Here is a 21,285-nt window from a genome sequence, read left to right on the forward strand (position 1 = left end):
TATTTTCCAGAGCTCCTGAGCATCCAGGGCAGCACGAAGAACTTGGCTAAGACTGGACATGCAGCTAAAAGGGAAACTTTATTAAAGGACTCATGAGAGACACAAAAAGCATAAAAATCCAACCCAAACCACACTGCCAGGACAGGGCTGAACATCAGCACAACAACTGGGAGCAGGTTCTTGGAGTTATTGCCCTAAAAACTCTTCCTACTGCAGTAACAACAATTTCCCTGGCATGTTGAAGACCCATTTTGGCAGGAACAAGGAGTTTTTGGAATGGGGCATCAACTGAACCCTCACTGCAGGAGACTCCAGATATCACTAAATACCCTTAAACAGGGGGTGGTAAACAGAGACACCCAAAAATAGGGAATTGATCTCCCATTTCAGTGGGACACGTGGAATTTGAAGCAGTTTTAGATCCCTCAAGCTTTGGGCTTCATTTAAGGAGAGGGAAAGGGTGGGGGAGGTTCTTGAGGAGTTATTTTGCTACAAACAGCTGGGAATCAATCTGTCAGTGCTGCCTTTGGTCAGAAACAGCTCCAGTCAGAGGAGAATGTTGAACCCCCACCCTGAGCCCATCTCCACAGAAAATAAGGGCAGACCCAAACCTGTTTTCTTCCTGGTATATTTAAAAAACCCAACCCAGGGTGAGCCCTCGGTGGGGGCTGAGGAGCCTGAGGGATTGGAGTCTTCCAAATCCTGTCAGGAGGGAGAGAATCTTCTGGTCTTTTGCAGAAACGTGGGATTTGCCTTTCCAAGGGTGAAATCCAGCCCGGAGCAGGGGGGTACCAAGCACAAGGGTAACAGCAGGGATACCCCACCTGCATCCCGGGATAAATTTCACCCTTTCAGGCTTGATCCTGCTCCCAGAGGAATGGTTCAACTCCAGGAGTGCAGGATCAAGCCCAGGCAGGGCAGGGGCAGGGCCTCAGCACTGCAGGAGTTTTGCAGCCAATTCATCCTACAAAAGGCACCAAGACTTTTTTTCCATCGTTTCCCTCTCTCGGGTGCTGGGAGTGCCGAGCTCCATCCTTGGAGTTACTTCCTGACGCTTCTCCGGCTGGACGAGGTGGTGGTGATGGTGTAGGACTTGGAGGAGCCTCCAGAGGAGAATCCGAGCGCCCCGCTGCCCATTCCCGATCCCAGGCTGAGGCCGCCTCCGATCCCTCCTCCCAGGAGCGCGCTGGAGCTGGAATATCCGCCCCCGCCACTGGAGCTGACCATGGCTGGGATGGGAGAGGAGCAAAGGGAACGTGAGCACCTGGAACCTGCACCCAGCTGGGCACCCTCAGGAAAGGCTCCCATGGGATCATGGAACGGTTTGGGGGTGAAGGGACCCTAAAGCCCATCAGAGCCACCCCTGCCATGGGCAGGGACACCTCCCACCATCCCAGGCTGCTCCAAGTCCCATCCAGCCTGCCCTTGGGCACTTCCAGGGATGGGGCATCCTCTTGGATGTCTTGGAAATCCATTCCAGGGCTTCCCCACCCTCACAGGGAAGAATTTCTTCCCAATATCCCATCTAAACCTCCCCTTTTTCACTTTAAAGTCCTTCCTTCTTGTCTTCCCACTCCATCACCCAACCTGGCTCAGGATCCCCTGAGCTTGGAGAACACATGGAGAACCCCTAGAAAATCCATGGAGAATCCCATTTCACAAACACCCTCAGCTCATCTCCTGGTGCCCCAAAGCTGTGGGAACGTGGTTCCCCACTTCCCAGCAGGAATTAAGTGGCTGGAAATCGGAGCCGCTGGTTTGGAGCATCCCTGAGAGAGCAGCTCCTGCCCAGGTGAGGATCCAACACTTCCCAAGCTGCACAAACACCCTTTGCCATCACCAATTCCCAAGGCAGGGAATGCATTTCCCAGCAGTGCTTTTCTATCCGTGTCCAAATGGGGGAAAGGACGATCAGCGCTGCCCCAAGCGCAATTCCGCCCGGATGAGTCGGGGCTGAGCTCGGGATGGAGCCCCAGCACCACCCCCAGCTTCAGGGTGCTCCCACTAAGGAGGGGCTGAACTGGGTGAACTGGGGCACACTGAGCCCCCTTTTCCATGGGTTTAGAATGAGGTGGAACCGCTACAAACAACAAAATCCACTCACAGATGTTGACGTTGCCAACTCCATCCCCAGCCAACCTGTTGGAAAAGACGAAGGGAAAAGGAGGGATCAGACCCAGCTTTCCTTGGGCCTCGGGGTTCAGGAGGAGGACAAAGGCTGGGATTTACTACTCCAGCTGTACCTAATCCCAGGAAGAGCCCTGGGCCCCCCAGGCTTTGTCCAGCCCTGCACTGACCAGCTCTGTTATCCCCACGGCGGGGGGGACAGAGCACAGAAGTTCTGTCCTAACTCCACAGGGATTTCCACTTGGAAATGTTCTGCCATAGCACAAAACATGATGGAAACCAACTTTTTCCTTCTTTGCTTATTTTCCCTGGGTTTTTTTCCTCAGAATTTGCCAGTTTGGCTCTTCAGCCAAAGCGTTTCCAGGACCAGAACTCAGTTTTTCAAAGGTTTCCTTGCCTGCATTTCCTTGTGGAAATGGGAATTGGGCTCTCACAGAGTCCCCAGGCAAAGGCAGCAAAGGGCTGGATCCTTCCTGGGGGGAACACAAGGAATCTTTGCTCACCACCACCCCACCCATCCTCACCTGCTCTCCTCGCCCTCCAGCAGCTTCCTGTAGGTCGCGATCTCGATGTCCAGGGCCAGCTTGACGTTCATAAGCTCCTGGTATTCCCGGAGCTGCCGGGCCATGTCGGCCTTGGCTTTCTGCAGAGCGGCCTCCAGTTCCTCCAGCTTGGCCCTGGCGTCCTTGAGGGCCATCTCCCCGCGCTCCTCGGCCTCGGCCACGGCCGCCTCCAGCTTCGCTCGCTGCGGGGATGGAGCGGCCACGTCAGGGGGCTCCTGATCCCTGGAGGAGGATCCTGCACCCCAAACCTCTGGCTCTGTTGCCCAGTCCCCCTTTGTGGATCTGGAGCCCAACTGGATCCCCGGGACTTCATCCCTGCCTGGCTTTTTGGGCACTGGATGGAGATGGAAACTCATCTCCTTCCAGGTCTCCCAGAAGGAAGACCAGGTTTCTGTCCACTGGCTACGCTTTTTTCAGGTGATCCTCAGCTTCCCAGTCCCCCACATCCCACACATCCCTTGGGGTTCACCAAAGCTCAGGTTTTCTCTCCCGATTTCCCTGGAGCTTGTTGAGAGCCGGGCAGTCTCCGGCCAACTGAGATGTGGGCGGGTGTGGACTGGACCACACCTGGAGCTACCAAACACCCAGACCCAGCCCAAGACCAGCCCTGTGGGGCCCCAGGGAGCCCCCATCTGTGCCCCCACAGCTCCCAAGCCGCCGTGCTTGGCAGGAAGGGCTCCAAAGAGGCTTTGTGCTCCCATCCATTGTCCACGGGAGCTGCTGCCGGGCAGCTCTTGGCTTCTGCCAGAGCCTCCCTGCCCTGAAACCAAATATTCCGGGATGAATCACTGGGCTTATCTGGAGCGCTGGGAGCTCCAGGCCAGGCCTGAGCCACGGCCCTGATAAAGCGATAAAACCCCAGTGAAAGCAAACAGAGCTCCCCAAATCCCTGTGTGTGCCCAAAGACGGTGTTCTCTGCTGGGCAAAGGGAGTGGACAGTGATCCCAGGAACGGCAGGGCACAAGGATTGTGTGGGGGCTCCTCTGTGTTCCAGGGGCGATTTCCACTTGTCCTCCCCCAAATCCACCTTCCTGGCAGGGTCACCCTGCTCCCAGTGCTCCTCCTCCCCAGCAGAACTGAAACCCTTCAGGACGAGCAGTGCAGCCACCCTGGAATGGTTCTTACAGACCATGGAATTGCAAAGGTTGGGAAAGATCTCCGAAATCACCGCGTTCAAGGTGTTGTGTGACACCCAGAGCCCTGACACGTTCCTAACATCACAGAAGGTCTGGATTTGGAAGGGACGCACAAGGACCATCATGGCTCGGCACATGACAGCCCTAAAAATCCCCCTAACCCCGAAATTCAACACCTGGCAGCGCTGTCCAAACGCTCCTGGAGCTCCGGCAGCCTCAGGGCCGTGCCCATTCCCTGGGGAGCCTGGGCAGTGCCCAGCACCCTCTGGGGAAGAACCTTTCCTGATCTCCAACCTAAACCTCCCCTGGCACAGCTCCAGCTGCTCCCTCAGATGCTGTCCCTGGTCCCCAGAGGGATCCCAGTTCCGGGGCTGGAGAAGGGCAGGAGAGGGGCCGCTCCTCACCTGGGCCTTGGCATTCTCGATCTCCCCCTGGAGCCTCTGGATGGCCCTGTTGATCTCCGTGATCTCGTTCTTGGTGTTCCTCAGGTCGTCCCCGTGTTTCCCGGCTGTCACCTGCAGCGCCTCATACTGGGACAGAGCAGCGGGACACAGCGTGATGGGGTCAGGATGGCAGTGAACGAACGGGATAGAGCCCCCCCCCCCATGGCACAGGGGCCACAGGTGCTTACAGAGCTGGAGATCAGGGAATCATGGAATGGTTTGGGTGGGAAGGGACCTTAAAGCCCATCCTGTACCACCCCTGCCATGGCACGGGCACCTTCCACTGCCCCAGGCTGCTCCAAGCCCCAATGTCCAGCCTGACCTTGGGCACTGCCAGGGATCCAGGGGCAGCCACAGCTGCTCTGGGAAATCCATTCCAGGGCCTCCCCACCCTCACAGGGAGGAATTCATCCCCTCTGGCAGTGGGACGCCATTCCCTGTGTCTCATCACTTCAGGCCCTCTCCAGCTCTCCTGGAGCCCCTTTAGGTGCTGCAAGGGGCTCCAAGGTCTCCCTGGAGCCTTCTCCCCTCCCAAAGCTCACCTTGCTCTGGTACCAGGACTCAGCCTCGGCGCGGCTCCGGTTGGCGATCTCCTCGTACTGCGCCTTCACCTCAGCGATGATGCTGTCCAGGTCCAGGTTCCGGCTGTTGTCCATGGACAGCACCACCGAGGTGTCGGAGATCTGGGCCTGCAGCTCGTTAAGTTCCTGCAGGAAAACCAAGCCCATTAATCAGCGAGGTTTCAGGGCCCCTCTTTTGGAAGCCAATTAAAAAGGGAAACCAAGGAGAGAAGGGAAAGGGAGGCAGATAAGAGGAATTTTATCAATATAATCATTAATTAGGAGAGAACCAACCTTGCAAAGCCCAGAGCAACAACCAACAGCAGAGCTGGAACTGCTTATCCCTGCTTTAGCTGCTTATCCCACTGTCACCCCATTCCTTAGACAACAGCCCAGCTGGCTGCAGAACCTGGAGGGGCCAAATTCCAGCACCTCTCCCAAGGATGTGTCCAGCTCAGGCAATCCCTGATCTTGCCAACAACGGGGCGGAGGAAGGAGCCTGGAACAGCCGCTTTCCTTCATTCCTCTCCCACAGCACCACCTCCCCCAGCACCAAATCCCCGCTAACCACTCGTTTTCCTTGTTTTCATACAAACAGCATCCCAAATAGAACATCTGTCCCGTTATGTCTGCAATCCATCCACCCCACATCCCAGACAGGGAGAAGTCCATGTGACAATCCATGGGGATTCAGAGGAATCGCTTCACTTGCAGGTTTAGTTTTGCTCATGGAAGGAAAGACTCCATGAACCCATCGCGTGTCCCACGTTCATTTTCCCAGCCAGCATTCCCTGTTCTCCCCCTCTGAAGGAGCAGAAGGGTCCTCACCGCCTCATGGAAAGCCCTCAGGAAGTTGATCTCATCCGTCAGCGCATCCACCTTGGCCTCCAGCTCCACCTTGTTCATGTAGGCAGCATCCACATCCTGGAAAAACAAGAGATAACCCACTGAGACTGGGGAGCTTGGATGTCTGAGCCCACCCAGCCTCTGGTGGCTTCCACAGGAGAGTCCCCAAACCAGCTCCGGTGTCCCAGTGACACCCCAGGGGCAACAATTCATCTCCCAGGCCACTGAACGCTGCTGGAGTGCAGGTCCTGAGAGTCCTGGGGATCCCCTGGATCCCCGATCGTCAGTTCAGTGTCAGGTTGGACATGGAGACCTCAGGAAAGATCCCAAAGAAAGATCTGGCATCATCTCCAACTCCTCTGGCATCCAACACCGCTTCCCTGCGTGTGTGGAGACCTCAGGGCCTCCCCTGAGCTGCCTTTGGCAGGTGTGGGATGGAATTCTGCCCCTCAGAGCTTCAGCAGAGCTGTAGGAAACTGCGAGTAGGGCAAAGAGCGAACTGCGAGCTGGGGAAATGGGGAGGAAGGGCTGATGATCAATCCCAGGGAAAAGCTGTGGCTGACCCGTGCCTGGAAGTGTCCAAAGCTGGACGGGGCTTGGAGCACCCTGGGCCCACAGAAGGTGTCTCTGCAGGGGTGGGCAGGGGATGGACTTTAAGGTCCCTTCCCACCCAAGCCCTCTGAGGATTCCCTGACCCACGGTACCTTCTTGAGCACCACGAACTCATTCTCGGCCGCCGTGCGCTTGTTGATCTCATCTTCGTACCTGCCAAAAAAGAGGGATTTTTGTGAAGTTAGAGCCTGGATAAAAGGAAAAACATGCCAGTGGAACGTTATCCCAGTTCTCTTCCCCATCCCTCCATTTCTTGGGAGCCAGCCCAGCAATTCCCCAAGGCCGGTGTGCCGGAGGTGCCCCAGGTCCGCTCTGGAGGAGCTGCTCCCCACCACCACCACCACCTGGAGAGCATCCCCTCCCTGCCTTCCGTAACCCCGGAAATTCCTGTGCTTCAGAAGATTCCTGCTCCTCCTTCGGGGAGGGCCCAGGCTGTGCCCCCACCAACCCTTCAGGGAGCCAGTACAAAGCAGGAGAGACACAAACAGATCCCACAAACTCCTCTGGGCTGATCCCAGCACCTGCTGGAGCTGCTTCCACTCTGCACTTCCCTATTCCAGACTGCTGGGAACATTTTGCAGGTGTTGAACACACGGCACTGTCCTGGGAAGAGCCAAAGGTGATCAATTACCCTCATTCTTCTCCAAAGCCTCACCAAATTCCAGTCTTGCTGAGTCCCCTTCTTTAGGAGCTCAGCCTCAGATGAGGGGTTCGCCTGAAATCTCCAAGGCTTCACCTAAAGGTCTCCAGCAGATAAAAATCCCTCTCCATGGACTTAACAGGACCAGCACTGGTTTGCAAACCTGGATCTTGGAGCCCACCTGGACCTGTCTGTGCACTCCCAACCAGCCCAAACCTCCAGCCCCACCCTGCTCTGGGGACCTGGAACCCAAGAGCAGAGCAGGAGGCACTTGGGCTGTTTGGGAATTGTTGTTGCCAGGTTAAGGCTCTTTATTTACATGGGCCCTGCATGGCCAGAGCTGGAATTTGCCTTCCAAAGCAGGAGCTGCTTCACCTTCCCGGCCTCCCTGCCCCTCCCTCCTGCTCCGACCTGGAATCGTGCCCGTCCACACCGGGAGCAATGGACGTTGCCCCTTTGGAGGTCAGTGAGGTGCCAGTGCTATTCCAGAGGAATAAATCCCGGGAAATGACGCAGAGGCACCACCTCCGCACACGAGGGATCAGCAGAGAGAGGTAAAAACACTGAATTCTTCTGGAATGGATCATCAAATTCCTCATTTCCTGGGGTCAAGCTGGTCAATGAACTGGTAAACCATGGAATCATGGAATGATTTGGGTTTGTAGGGACCATCCCATCCCACCCCTGCCAGGGCAGGGACACCTTCTGCTATCCCAGACTGCTCCAAGCCCTGGCCTTGGGCACTGCCAGGGATCCAGGGGCAGCCACAGCTGCTCTGGGAAATCCATTCCAGGGCCTCCCCACCCTCACAGGGAGGAATTTCCTTCCTAAATCATCCAATATTGTCCTGAGACCCCTCTGGAAGCCCAGGACACTCTCAGCCCTCGGCACTGAGCCCCGTGGGCAGCACGATCCCAGCTGGCACCACACCCTCTCCCACTGCAATTCCTGAGTGAGGGGCTGGGTCTCATCCCTGGAGCCTTTCCTCCCCTAAATATCCCCTGGGAATTCCTGTGGAAACCAGACCTACGTAAAAGAGGCCACAAGCACCCCCAGAGCACATCACGGTTTAGGTTTTCCATTTATAAATGAGATTTTCTCCATATAAATGGGGAGAAGCAGGTTCTGCATTCCAGTTATTGCATCCTAATTCTGCTCCTAATTCCTGCTTCCCTTCTCTCAGCACACAGAGGGTTTGGCTTCCCATGGATCTGTAGGCTGAAGGAATAAATCCATGAGTCCATGGATTGAATCCATGGGAAATGTAACCAAGCTTTGGGGTTTCATCCCTCTGGGTGCAAACCAGCTCCTTGCAGAGATCCCAAGGCCGGCTGCGGATGAAATAACGGAGACGCAGTAACCGGGCAGGGCTGGGGGAGCATCGTTCCCGAGCAGCTCCTCAGGAATCTCTGGGTGTTGCCTCTCCCTAAACACACCCCGGGATTATCAGCTCTGTTTGTTTGCAGTTCCTGCCTGATCCAGTTTGCCAGCTCCGTCCTATTCTTCCCTTCTCAGAGGCATTTCCCGCTGGGCTGGGACAAAGGCCACCTTTCTTCTGGGGCTCCTCCCAGGTGACACTGAAAAGTCACTGAAGAATTGCAGGGCAGCTGCCCCATTCCCTGCCCAGGGAATGACACAGGAGCTCCTGCGGAACTCTCGGGGCTCCGGCCGCCCCGAAGAGCCACGTGTGACCCTGAGGAGGCCCCAAAACACCACTTCCAACCCTGACGAGGCCCCAAAGCAAAGCCAAGGGGACGGGGGCACTGGCCCAGGCAGGAACAAGGTGCCAGAAACAACGAGCAAGAAGAATCCAGGCAGCTCCCCTGGACTAAACACCTCATTCCTGGCCAGGAAACATCTCCATCCCTGGCAGGGGAGCCGGGGACATCCGTGCCCAGCCCTGCTGGCAGCTTCACCACCCTGCCAGGGGGATACTGATACTTTACTTGGTCTTGAAGTCCTCCACAAGGTCCTGCATGTTCTTGAGCTCTCCCTCGAGGCGCCCCTTGTCTGCCAGGAGCCCGTCCAGCTGCCGCCGCAGGTTGCTGATGTAGGCCTCGAACATGGGAGCGATGTTGCTTCGCGTCGTCTTCTGCTCCTGAAGGAGGCTCCACTTGGTCTCCAGCATCTTGTTCTGCTGCTCCAGGAACCGCACCTGGGAGGGAGCGCAGGGATCATTTGGGATGGTGGGAGAGAGGGGAGCTTACACTACAGGGGATGGAAGGACTGGGCTGCAGGTGGTAACCCTATCCCAGGAATTGGGGTACTCGTGGGAAGCACCAGAGGAGGGTCATGGAGACCATGGGGAAGAGGCTGGCTGCTCTGGGACCTGGCTTGTGACCCTGAGGCTTTGGAAGAATTAAAGAAAAGCAGATTCTGCTGGGCTGACACTTGACAGAAACCGGCTCCAGATCTCAAAGCCTCCAATTGCTCCAACTCCAGGGCTGGATTCCTCACATTTTGGGGATGCCAGAGCGGGATTTACACAGGGTCAATTAGTGCAAGAGAGCCAGGTTGTGCAGGGCAGCATAAACACCCAGGGCAGGCCCTGGTTCCAGCTGCTCTCCGGGGACAGCTCCCTCCAGGAGCCTCTTCCTCCCCGGGTTGGGTGCTGGGGTGGGGGCGCAGAGCCTGCACCCCCATTTGGGCAATCCCAGGTGAATCAGGGCTGCAAAGGCAGCCCGAGCAGGCCAAATAGCTGTTCTGTTGGCGATGCCAGCAGGCCTTTAATACATCGAATAATAAGAATTATTTGGCTGCAGTGGGCAAATCCCACCCCGTTCTCCAGGACTGATCCTGAGCCCGTTCGTGATTCAACCAATTCTGGGTCCCAGCTGCCGTTCAGCACCCCCAGAGCTCTGAGCCAGCCCAAATCCTCACCTTGTCAATGAAGGAGGCGAATTTGTTGTTCAGGGTCTTGATCTGCTCCTTCTCCTCCTTGCGGACCCTCTGGATGGTGGGGTCGATCTCCAGGTTCAGGGGCGTCAGGAGGCTCTGGTTGATGGTGACCTCCTGGATGCCGCCGGGGCTGAGGCTGCCCCCGAATCCCGCTCCCCCGTAGCCATAGCCCGAGCGGACGCTGAAGGAGCTGCCCCCTCCCAGGGAGACCCTCTTGCCGGCAGAGCCCAGGCTGTAGAGGCTGGCGCTGCCGAAGCCGCCGGCGCGGCCGAGGCCGGAGCTGCGGGAGGTGGACACGGAGCTGACCCGCACCTGGCTCAGGGCTGGCCCGGCGGCCGAGCGGGAGCTGAAGGTCACGGAGCGGGACATGGTGCTGCAAGGGCCGGTCGGGATCCCTCAACTCTTCCAAAGCTCAGGGAGGCTGTGCTGGAGCCCAGGGGAGTGAAAGCGCTCCCGCTGCCTCCCCTTTTATCCGTTAGAAAAGCTGGGCTTGGCCCAAGGGCAAAGCAGGGATCATTTTACTGCTCGGAGCTGGGTGTGCCTGGCTGCATTCCCACCCTCCGGCAGGAGAGGGGAAGGGCCGCGGGAAGGGACAGGACACACCTGGCGCCGTGTCCCCGCTCGGTGCCGCCCGTGGGGCGAACGCCGAGCTCTGGCCCCCGTTCCCTACGGATTCCCCGTGCCCAGACGGGGCTGTTGCAACGAGCAGGGGGGACACAGGGAACGCACACGGATTTGGAAGTGCTGCGGGCGGGTTCTCCCCTGGGCACGGTCCAAAGCTGCTAAAGGGGCCCCGGCGCCAGGTCCTGCCTGTTTAATATAAACCAGAGCACTGCCCGGGCCCTGCCAGCGGCACCAGAGCCCGCCCGCCCGCCCGGGGGGATCTGTTCGCCCTTCCCTCTCCTGCTAAACCCTCAAATAAACCCTTAAAACCGAGGGGGGTAAGGAGGGTTGCATCCCACCCAACATTTAGTCCACACTCAAACGGAGACAGGAATAAAATCCTGGTTTAACGTTCTGGGTCCCTGCTTGAATTCTGGGGTTCTGTGAAGAAAAAGCAGAGAAAAAATTGGGTTTCAGGGCTTTCAGCATTTCCAAATAGTCCCAGCAAGCCTCAGCTCTTGGCTATCAGGTCGTAAATTCCCCAGGAGATTTCAAAGTCTGGCCTGAAAGTGTCACCCTTCAGCTTTTCTGTCCCCAGGACAGGGAGATAAGGCTGGCTGCAAACTCAGCCTGCTCAGAATCCACCCCTCCTGCTCTGGGGGAGAGGAGAAGCCCGGCTGCTACGGGAAATTCGCTTTTTAAAGAGGGAAAAGGGGGAATTCGAGCCAGGAAGAGAGAGATGGGGCAGGATTCCTGCAGGATTCCTGCCAGTCCTGCACCTGGCTCGGCTCCCATCACAGGCTGGACTCGATGATCTCAGGGTCTTTTCCAGCCTAGATCGATCCTGGGATTATAAAAATAATCCACTGAGTGTAAAGAAGTGGAGTGTTCCAGACATGCCCTGCACCTCTCCTGGGGCTGGGGGACAGGACAGGGGTCACTCTGTCCATCCACAGAGGCAGTGTCCAGCCTCACACGGACAGGCTGCTCCTGGAACAGTGCCGGGATGTCCCGAGAAAACGGGGATGGAAGCTGAGCATGGGACCGAGGGTCAGGCAACAACTCCCACCCGGCTCCGGGTGTTACCAGGCTGGGTTCCAGCCGGGATCAGCACACAGGGACTCTTACACACCACGAGAGGCACAGGAGGAGTAGTCCGGGCAGGTGAATCAATCCAGGCAGGTGAATCCAGGCAGATGAATCCCAGCCTGAATCCCAAAGCTGCTCCCAGCAGCCTCCAGGAATCCCAGTTCGGCACTGGGGCGCTGGACTGCACCCTGCAGGGTGAGGGTGAGCCCATCTTCCTCCAAAGCCCAACCTGCCTTCCGTGCACCACGAGCAACCCAGGTGCGATCGGAGCGCCTCATCCCCTGCCCGCTGTTCCCCGTTTTGCTCCCTTCCCCCCGCCAGGTGGATTTTCCCCGGCTGAGCCCCGGCTGAAGCCAGGTGGGGCAGGGCAGGACGTGGCCACCAGAGGAGTCCCAGGCTTTGTTGTGTTGTTGTTCCATGGCAACCCGGGATTGTTCCACAACCGCTCTGACCGGTAAATTCCTCCCAGCCCTCGTGGGTGACCCCAGGGGTTGGGGTTTGGTGGCACCGAGCTCACTTTTGACTTTTTTGGGGAGTGAATTCCCTGCCTGCCACACTGGGAGCCACATCCCGCCTGGCCCTGCACACCCAGGACTGGCTCCGACGCTCCCAGAGCAGCCAAACTCCCACAAACGACCAATCCCTCCATGAATCCTTGGGAAAACAAACCAGGCTCACAATTCCAGCTGGAAAGTGCCAAAAAAAAAAATTAACAAAATCAAATATTGTCATGGAAGAGGAAAACCTTTGCAGGTGAGTGAAATTATGTGTTGGGAACGGGTTCTGGTGGGATTTCCACACCTCCTGTGTTATCCCAGGGGATCCCTCCTGCTGCCTGCCTGGACTGCCGTGTTTGAATTGAAAGCGTTTGGGAGCAGGAGCGTCCATAGGTTCTGTTTGCACCGGCCCTGCTGGTGATTCTGATTCCTGATCCAAAGGGCTCTGGCCCTGGATCCCACATCCACTGTCCCCACACCTCGCAGCGTCTGGGCGGGCTCATGGCTGGGGAATGGATGTGGGATATGGGGATCAGTCTCCAGGCTCAGGGGAAGCAGGAGGCTCTGGGAGATGGTGACCTCCGGATGGGGCCCTCGGGGCTGTCAGAATCCCAGAATCCCAGAATGACGGAGGTTGGAGACGCCCTCCCAGATCATGGAGTCCATCCTGGGACCGATCCCCAGCACATTGTTATTCCTTGGATAGCTCCAGGCATGGGGACTCCCCCACTGGAGTGCCTGACCATCCTTTCCATGGAAAAGTTCCTCATGATGTCCAACGAAACTCTCCTGACGTCCAGCGGCACTGCCAAGCTCTGATTCCTGCTAAAGCCACCCAAAATCAATGGGAACACAAGAGCACATTTCCCAAGATCCTGAAGATCTCCCAAGGCTGCGATCCCAGATCCCTCTCCCAGGATCAAAGCAGCCTCACTAATCAGAATCTCCAGCTCATCCTAATTCCTGTGAATAGAGACCGGTCCAGAGGGAACTTGTTCTCCTGGGTCCCAAAGGCAGGCGCTGGACGTCACCAGGCAGGAGTTGGCCTTGGTGGCCCTTGGGATCCAGCTCAGGATATTCCACGACTAGAGGCACAGCCTGATGCACGGATTATCGGGATGAGGTGGCCGTTTATCAGGGCTTTATTGACTCCAGGCCCATTTCCTGTGTCACCAGGCCATAAAGGCAATGGAATGACACAGCTCCAGCCCAGACCTCAGCAACAGGGAGTGCCCTTTCCAGCCTGGCAACAGCTGCTGATCCGCAGGGATCACCTGTTCCAAAGGTTGGTGCCTCCTTCCCGCCGGCAGTCGGGGCCCTGTGTCCCAGTGGGTGTCCTTTAACTGGGGCCTGATCCCGTGTTCTGCCCCGGCCGCTCCCCAAGCCCTGCAGTGACTCCTGTGAGCCCAGTGGGATTCCCCCAGTGATGGGAATCATGGAATCTTTGGGTTGGAAGGGCCTCAGAGATTATCCAGGGCAATCCCCTGGCACGGGCAGGGACAGGGACAGGGACACCTTCCACCATGCAGTCACCGCCCTCCCGGTCTTATCCCGCAGGAACGGAACGGCCAAAACCCTCACGGTCCATGAAGCGCCTTTTCCGAGGACCCGCGTTCCCTGCCACGGCCTCTCCCTGCTCCAGTGCCTTTGGCAGAGGCCCTTGGATCGTTCAGGCTGCAACTTCATCCGGATTTACTCATGGAAACCGCATTTTCCTCCCCTCTTTTCCAGTCCTGCACCGGCACAGGAATCAGGGCTCTGCCAGGTCCAGACTCACCCAAACGGCTCCAAGGCTTCCAGGAACTCTTCATCCGGGAATTCCTTCTGCTAAAACACAGCAAAACCCAAAAATCAATTATCGCAGGGACCACTAGGAACAGAATCACGGGATCATGGAATCGTGGAGTGGTTCGGGTGGGAAGGGTCATTAAAGCCCATCCAGTGCCACCACTGCCAGGGGCAGGGGCACCTCCCACTATCCCAGGCTGCTCCAAGCCCTGTCCAGCCTGGCCTTGGGCACCTCCAGGGTTGGGGCAACCACAGCTGCTCTGGGAAATCCATTCCAGGGCTTCCCCACCCCCACAGGGAGAAATTTCGTCCTAAATCATTCAATATTCTCCCTAAGTCCCGAGGCCCCTCAGGGTGCCCAGGGCACTGTCTCAGCTTGGCTGAGGTGACAGATCCAGCTCCATGTTCCCAAGGCTTCCCACAAGCTCCGAATTCCCTCCAGGAGCTGCATTTCACCTCTCCTCTGGCTCTGCCTGCCCTGCTGGGCCTGGGAAGTTCTTGGCTCAGCTCTTGGCCACTCCTGGAAGCTGCTGGCCCTGAAATCCATCCCTGGGGAAGAGCTCCCGGAGCTCAGAGCTGCCCACACTTGTCCTGTTTGCTGCAGCCCAAGAAGGCGATCAGCCAAAATCCCAAAGGTTTGGATACAGCACAAAACCAGTCACCAGCACGGCCAGGAACTGGGGAGCAGCAACAGGACCCAAGGAACGGCCGGAGCTGCGCCAGGGAGGGTCAGGCTGGATACTGGGAAAAGGTTCATCACCCAGAGGGTGCTGGGCACTGCCCAGGCTCCCCAGGGAATGGGCACGGCCCCGAGGCTGCCAGAGCTCCAGCAGCATTTGGACAGCACTCTCAGGATCGGGATTTTGGGATTGGGGGGATTTTGGGGTGTCCTGTGCAGAGTCAGGAGTTGGAATCGATGATCCTCATGGGTCCCTTTTATCTCAGGTTTTTCCATGATTCTGTGAACAACCTGGACCCCCCAAGGAGCTGCTCCTGCTGGAATCTCTCCCCCCAGCCCCTTCCAGTGCTCGGTGCAGCAATGGGGCTGCCCTTCCCCCGCGGATGGAGCCCCACGTTCCTCCTGCCCTATTTGCAGAGCAGCTTTTCCACCCCCACTGCTCTGCCCACCGCCAGGAGCTCCTGGACACACCAGGAAACCCAGCCCAGACTGGGATCCTTCCCAGGGATCCTTCCCGGGACATGGAATGTGGCCTGACACATGGAGAAGGTATTCCAGCGTCCCAGCCGTGCACTTTCCCCCTCTCCAGCTCAATGGACAAGGGCCTAAAGCTGTTTTTTCCCCTTTCCCCCAAATTACAAGACCTTGTGGTTACAAGAAATCCTGAAGGAATACAGATAAATATAGTTATAATTATGGATAATCATCATTATCTGGATAGTTTTGACATGAAAGTTGAGAGTCCCTCCCACAGCCAAAGCCTTAAGGAAAAACAAACAAACAAATTAAAACTTCAGTTCTCAGTGCTGGGGTGAAACTGCCAGCACTGGGAATGCTGGGCTCAGTTTTTCTGGGAAGGACACATCTCAGGAGAGGATGGAAAGCTCCTGTTCTCTCCTCACAAAGTCCCGGCTGACTGGAGTCTGTTGCTCTGCCCAGGCTCCAAGGGCTGATGGAAGCTCTGCAGATCCTGCCAGGGACAGAGCAGAGCCCAGACACCCTGAGCTACAAACACACGGAATCCCAGGATTCCTGAGGTGGGAAAAGCCCTCCCAGCCCATCAAGGCCAAGCTGTGCCCGATGCCCACCTTGTCACCAGCCCAGAGCACTGAGTGCCACCTCCAGCCCTTCCTGGGACACCTCCAGGGATGGGCACTCCAAACCTCCCTGGGCAGCCCCTGCCAATCCCTGAGCACCCTTTCCATGGAGAAATTCCTGCTGCTGTCCACCCTGACCCTGCCCTGGCCCAGCCTGAGGCCGTTCCCTCTCTTCCTGTCCCTGTTCCCTGCGAGCAGAGCCCGACCCCCCCGGCTGCCCCCTCCTGTCAGGGACTTGTGCAGAGCCACAAGGTCCCCCCTGAGCCTCCTTCGCTCCAGGCTGAGCCCTTTCCCAGCTCCCTCAGGAGTTCTCCAGCCCCTTCCCTACTGCTCCAGCCCTTCCCCAGCTCCATCCCCATCCCAGGACTCACTCCAGCCCCTCGGGGTCTTTCCTGAAGTGACACAATCTGGGCTGATCTGCCCCAAAACACAGAATCATGAGGAAATTCTCCTTTCTCCATCCATATTTCTCCAGGTAACCCTTCCCAAGGGGAGGCTGCTCCTGGACCACCCCTGATGGTCCCGTGTCCCCATCCCTCCCTGGCTGGACTTGTCCCTCCTGGGATCCCTGAGCAGCTCCTCCCGTGTCCCTGCTCCCATCAGCTCCAAAGCCACGAGGCCCTTTCCGAGCAGATGGAAACCGTGAGGTCACTCCGAGGGAACCCCAGCTTATGGGAGCTGGAATAAACCCAGGACAGAACTCAGGACTACTGCAGACTCTGGGACCCGAGTCCCACCCAGGCTGGAGGGAATGGAGCAAGGAGGGAGATGATCCAGCAGAGTCAGCCGAAAAAAATGCTCTTATCAAAGCCCTCCTTCCTCTCCTTGGGCAGAGTCAATGGCACGAAGCCACTTCCCACCAGTGGATCCCATTTCCAAATCCAGGAAGGATTAAGGCTCTCGCTCCCCCCAGAACACTCAGATCCCATCGGCAGCCATCCCAATCCCTCTGTGCAGCCCTTGGCAACGGGAATTGTGGGCAAGGACTGGGGGCCTCAACGACTCCCACGGTTTATTGACACAGGAGACACGAGGATGGAGCTGCACCTCACCCTCCGCCTCCAGGGGGGAATTCCAGGATCTCTGGCAAAATCAAATGGATTTGTTGCCCGATAAATGCTCCTAAGGGAGAAAAATAACATGGAAAAGGAACCTGGAGACAAACTGTCCTGCAGGAAGGGCATGGGAGAGGCAGGAGGAGAACTGGCGTCATCTCCCTCATTCCCCACACACTGAGGGACGTCACCAATGCGTGGCTCTGAAAATTCCTTGGAATCTTGCAAAAAGTCCTTCATTTTCAGGGCAAACTGTCCTCCTGCTCCAGAGGGTGGACAGGACCAGCCAGAATTCCAGACGTGGCACCCCCGTGTCCAGGAGGACGAGGGATGACCCCGGGGTTTGTTCACCTGGGACGTTTTCTACGTGCAACCTCAGGAATTTCAGAGATTTGACTGCTCACAATGGGAGGCTGAAGGACCTTCCCGAAACAGCTCCAGGCTGAGAACCCAGAGCCCACTCTGGGGCAGGAGGAAGGAGCAGGAGAGCGGAGGGGCTGGGAAGGAGCGCAGCCTCCGCCCCGTGAGTCACTGTCTGCATCGGAGGGACGGGAGCAGAGCAAACAAGGGACATTTTACGAGGATTTTACAGCTGCTGTAATCCCGGAGCCATCCCTGCCCCCGAGGGGCCGGTCCGGCTCGCAGGGGTTCCCCTGCAGGAACTACAGAACCAGGGAGAGCCGAGCTCCCAAATCTGGGGCTTTGGCCTTCCCACCTGTCGCTCCAGTCAGGGATTTTATCGCAGCAGGAGGAGCTGCTCCAGAGCCAGACTGAGCCCAAAGATGACAGAAGCTTCCAGAAGGAAGGTGCCGTTCCCTCCTTGGCTCTGGTCCCCTCCTGGGTGGGACCGGGAACCAGGAAGGACGGGGAACAAAGGGCAGGATTGCAGCCTTGGAGCTGGTGGAGCACAGGGTGGGGCCCGTCTGTCTCGGGCCCCTCCTGATCAATGCGCTCAGCGCTAACAACAATAATTACAATTTTAATTGTAATGATAATTGCCTTGGACCCACCCACGCTGCCGAGGACATCGATGCCGCCCTGGGAGGGGAAGAATGAGCAGGTCCAGCATTCCACGCAGCAGGGGCCACACCTGGAACCCTCCTCCCCACACCCACCTGCATCCCAAACCCAGCTCCAGCCTCGAGCTCCACCTGTGGCACCTCCCACGGGAGGAGAGAGGCTCAGCAGGAAAAGGAGACAGGGAAAAACAGCGCCAGGAAAAAGAAGAGGTCTCCGTGATGCCCAGAGGAGCTGCGGCTGCCCCATCCCCGCAGCGCCCGAGGCCAGGCCGGACAGGGACAGTGGGAGGTGTCCCTGCCATGGCACGGGTGGGGCTGGATGGGCTTTAGGGTTCTTCCCACCCGAACCACTCCACAATCCCATGCTCAGGATGTTTCTTTCCTGCGCTCCGCGGGCTCCAGCGCTCCTCAGTGCAGGGGAGAGCTTCACCCACCCAAAAAAAGGGCGAAACAGCCCCTCCAAGGCAGGATGAGCTCCCGGTTTCCGGAGTGCTCTGGCTGTGACTCAGCTCCTCAGAATCTGAGCCCAGGAGTTAAAATTCGGGATGACTCAGCCCTGGTCCTTGATTTTACAGGGATTACAGGGTGGCCCTGGCACACTTCACACACGTGGGGACGGCCACGAGCCTCGGGCCACGTCAGCCCAGCCTCCCGGGGCCAAGAGCAGCGGAGCAGGAGGAGATTCCTGCTGATTCCTGCTCTGCCTCCAGGTGCTGGCTCGAGCCTGCATCCTGAGCCCGCATCCCGAGCCCGCATCCCGAGCTCCAAACCCCCCGAGGGCACAGGATCGGTGCCAGATTTCCCTCCGAGATGCATCGGGATGGGCAGCGGCTCCAGGAATCCCCCAGCCCCACGAGTGCCCCTCTGCAGGAATCCCAGCGCTGACCCGGAGCAGGGCTGGGGCTCGGCCCCTCTGCGCCCTGCGGGGCTGCACCGCAGCATTGGGGATTTGGGAGAACGTCTCCATGGAAAAGGGCGTCCAGCAGGGCAGTGGGGGAGGCCCCATCCCGGGAAACGTTCAGAAGGAGAGTGGATGTGGCACTTGGGGACAGGAGTTTGTGGGCATCGGGGCCAAGGTTGATCCTGGAGAGCTTTCCAAGCACAACACTTCCATGATTCCATGACATAGGAAGCAGGACGAGGCACGCCAGGGATGCTGTGGCGAGGTTTGGCCATGGCCAAATACCCGCTCTGCCCAACCAGAAAGGTTCTGGTAGCACAAGGGGAAAAGTGGGAGATGGATCCAATTCCCACAAGTGGCCAGGAAAAAATGGGAAAAGCAGACTTTTTTTGCTGGTGATTTGGGCGTGTGGCCCTGGAAGCTGCAGGCACAAGGCCCTGGTTGTCCAGCTGAGGAGCTGCCACCTGAGCCCAGGGGAAATTGTCCCTCAGTTTGTCCCCACACAGCTGCTGCCTCCAGCAGTGGCACCATCCCCTCTCCCATTCCCACCACCCTCTGCTCCCAGCTTGTGGGTGAGCCCCAATCCTCACAGGGGAAAAACCACACCCAGAGATATCCCACCCCCAAAGCTCCTCCTGCTGCACAGATTTTGGGAGCGGAGCTGCTGCAGGCTGGGATTGCTCTGACCACAAATCCCCAAACTGGGGCAAGAGGACGTTCCTTCGACTCCAGATGCCAACATCCCGCTCTAACTGCCACTGGGATGTCACAGGCTCTTTTGTTATCCCAAAAAACCCCGATCCCAGTGTATTTAATGCACAGAACCTGTTGCAAAACAGGGAGCTGGCTCCTAAACCCCCGGCAGCTCCGGAAGAGCCAGAGGCTCCCAGAACCCGCAGCAGCAGCTCCTTCTTTGTGCTCCAGAGCCTGGGAGTGACACCCAGAGCAAACAAAAGCCTCATTAAAGTGACACAAGAGCCGTGGGGATCGGAGCTGGCTCTGGGCGCTGTTGAGGGGAATGAAGTCATTTGCTCCGGTGGGGATTGGGAAACACCAAGCTGGAAACGCTCCCTGGGCCTCAGTCCTGCTCCTTTCATTAGCGGGACCTTGGGAAAGGAGGAGCCATTGGCCGCAGTACCAGGACTGGCTGTTGCAGAGGGAACTGGGCACCTCCAGGCTCCCAGTACAGCCCAGAGTGGAGATGATGGACAAGAGAGAGAGCTGGGGATTCACGGAATGGGTTGGGTCAGAAGGGACCTTGAAGCCCATCCAGTGCCACCCCTGCCATGGGCAGGGACACCTCCCACCGTCCCAGGCTCCTCCAAGCCCCGTCCAGCCTGGCTTTGGGCACTGCCAGGGATCCAGGGGCAGCCACAGCTTCCCTGGGAAGACCATTCCTGGACTTTGGGGCCATCTCAGGTGAGAAGAGAGGGTTTGGAGATGAAGCAGAGCCCCCTTAGCTGCTCAGCACCCCCAGCGTGGGCAGCAGGGGGGGTTCTGCCCCTCTGCCCCGCTCAGGTGAGACCCCACCTGCAGAGCTGCCCCATGGCAGGGGTGGCAGTGGATGGGCTTTAATGGCCCTTCCCCCTCGAACCATTCCAGGACTCCATTCTTTGATCCCGGCAGGGAGATGGGGCTGGGGCACTTCCAGCACCCAAAGCAGCTTCCCCACCCCACGGCACAGCCACGGCCACCCAACGTCTCGGCAGAGCCAGCAGCACCCGGCAGGATTGGTGACATCACCAGCCCTGGCTTTAGTCGTGTTTAGGACATTTTTCAATACCTGAAATTTCCTGGAAGCTCCGTGAGCCAAAGCTCAGCTGAGTGGGAAATGCTCCTGGGAGTGAAGGTGCCGTGGGCAGGTCCCGGCCGGCCTCGCCAGCCCCAGGGACATTCCTGGGCTCTGACGCCTGCTTGGGGCTGAGTTTCAGCTTCCCTGCGTTTCACCCAGAAATCAGAAAGAGCCTGATTTGGGATTCCAGGAGAAAGGAGGGAAGAGATGTGGATGGCTCTAGGCAGGCACGGAAAGCAAGGAAAAGAGGAGGAGGGAGGGGGAATGGGACACGAGAGGGGAGAGGAGAAGGGAGGAGCGAGGGGAGGGAAGGAACAAGTGAAGATGAGAGAAGGGATAATGAAGAGGGAGAAGGAGCAGGGATGGAAAGGAGCCTGGGAGGGTGGCAGAGCTCCCCCCAGCCACCCCCAAACCGGGGTCCACAAATAGCCCCCAGTCTGGCAAGGAATTCTCCCGTTCCCAGCCCCCACAGCCCGATCCCAGCACGGGGGAGGGCAGAGGGAGGGCTGCTGTGTCCCTCCCGTGCCCACCCCCTGTCCCTGCAGGGTCCCCCGAGGGCCACGGACCTCCCTCAGCCCCTCTGTCCCACCCTGGCGTGGCCTGGACACCTCCCCAGCCCGGCCCCTTCCCTTCTCCAGAGCGCTGAAGGGGGTCTCAAACGCCCAACCCAAACTGGGCAGTGCCCAGTCCCAAACTGGGAGCTCCAAGCCCAGCCCAGCCCCCGGCGCAGCACGAAACGCCCGCCCCGCCCAGCCCGAGGCCAGCGGCCAAACTGAACAAACCAAACCAAACCACACCACACATTTCACAAAATAAATCCTCTCCTTCTTCTGTTTCTCTAAACCTGAGCTGACCTCGGGGAGGCTCCAGCAGCAGAACCGGGAGCTGCTCTGCCCAGTCCCACCTGTGCCCCCAGCCCCGGCCATTCCCAGTCCCACCT

The 21,285-nt window shown here is 58.1% G+C and overlaps 2 protein-coding genes across 2 annotated transcripts; both read right to left on the minus strand.

The window, feature by feature from the left end:
* Nucleotides 1-59: 59 nt before the first annotated feature.
* LOC121663461 (keratin, type II cytoskeletal cochleal) lies at nucleotides 60-10,465 on the minus strand. The gene is made up of 9 exons (XM_042025741.1): nucleotides 9,808-10,465; nucleotides 8,874-9,082; nucleotides 6,380-6,440; nucleotides 5,658-5,753; nucleotides 4,812-4,976; nucleotides 4,231-4,356; nucleotides 2,652-2,872; nucleotides 2,105-2,139; nucleotides 60-1,229 (listed from the first exon to the last, which is right to left on the minus strand). Exons 1-9 carry the CDS (start codon nucleotides 10,192-10,194, stop codon nucleotides 1,042-1,044), a joined length of 1,488 nt encoding a protein of 495 aa, XP_041881675.1. The 5' UTR covers nucleotides 10,195-10,465; the 3' UTR covers nucleotides 60-1,041.
* Nucleotides 10,466-10,750: 285 nt separating this feature from the next.
* LOC121663474 lies at nucleotides 10,751-21,271 on the minus strand. The gene is made up of 2 exons (XM_042025754.1): nucleotides 20,337-21,271; nucleotides 10,751-10,869 (listed from the first exon to the last, which is right to left on the minus strand). The coding sequence occupies exons 1-2, from the start codon at nucleotides 21,269-21,271 to the stop codon at nucleotides 10,806-10,808; spliced, it is 999 nt and encodes a 332-aa protein (XP_041881688.1). The 3' UTR covers nucleotides 10,751-10,805.
* Between the last annotated feature and the right edge of the window lie 14 nt (nucleotides 21,272-21,285).

Source organism: Corvus kubaryi, unplaced genomic scaffold (genome assembly GCF_017639235.1).
Source record: "Corvus kubaryi isolate FWS band 111438036 unplaced genomic scaffold, C.kubaryi_AGA036_p1.0 37277, whole genome shotgun sequence".
Lineage (NCBI taxonomy): Eukaryota > Metazoa > Chordata > Aves > Passeriformes > Corvidae > Corvus > Corvus kubaryi.

What these genes read in the sequence shown, in the direction of transcription:
- LOC121663474 (XM_042025754.1), bottom strand. Translation starts at nt 21,271, where the DNA reads ATGGCCGGGGCTGGGGGCACAGGTGGGACTGGGCAGAGCAGCTCCCGG. An exon ending in GAGCTTCCAGGAAATTTCAG is followed by an intron (nt 10,870 to 20,336) that starts GTATTGAAAAAT and finishes TTTTCTTCACAG; the next exon opens with AACCCCAGAATTCAAGCAGG.
- LOC121663461 (XM_042025741.1), bottom strand. Translation starts at nt 10,194, where the DNA reads ATGTCCCGCTCCGTGACCTTCAGCTCCCGCTCGGCCGCCGGGCCAGCC. An exon ending in TCGCCTCCTTCATTGACAAG is followed by an intron (nt 9,083 to 9,807) that starts GTGAGGATTTGG and finishes GCTCCCTCCCAG; the next exon opens with GTGCGGTTCCTGGAGCAGCA. An exon ending in GTGGAGGACTTCAAGACCAA is followed by an intron (nt 6,441 to 8,873) that starts GTAAAGTATCAG and finishes CTTTTTTGGCAG; the next exon opens with GTACGAAGATGAGATCAACA.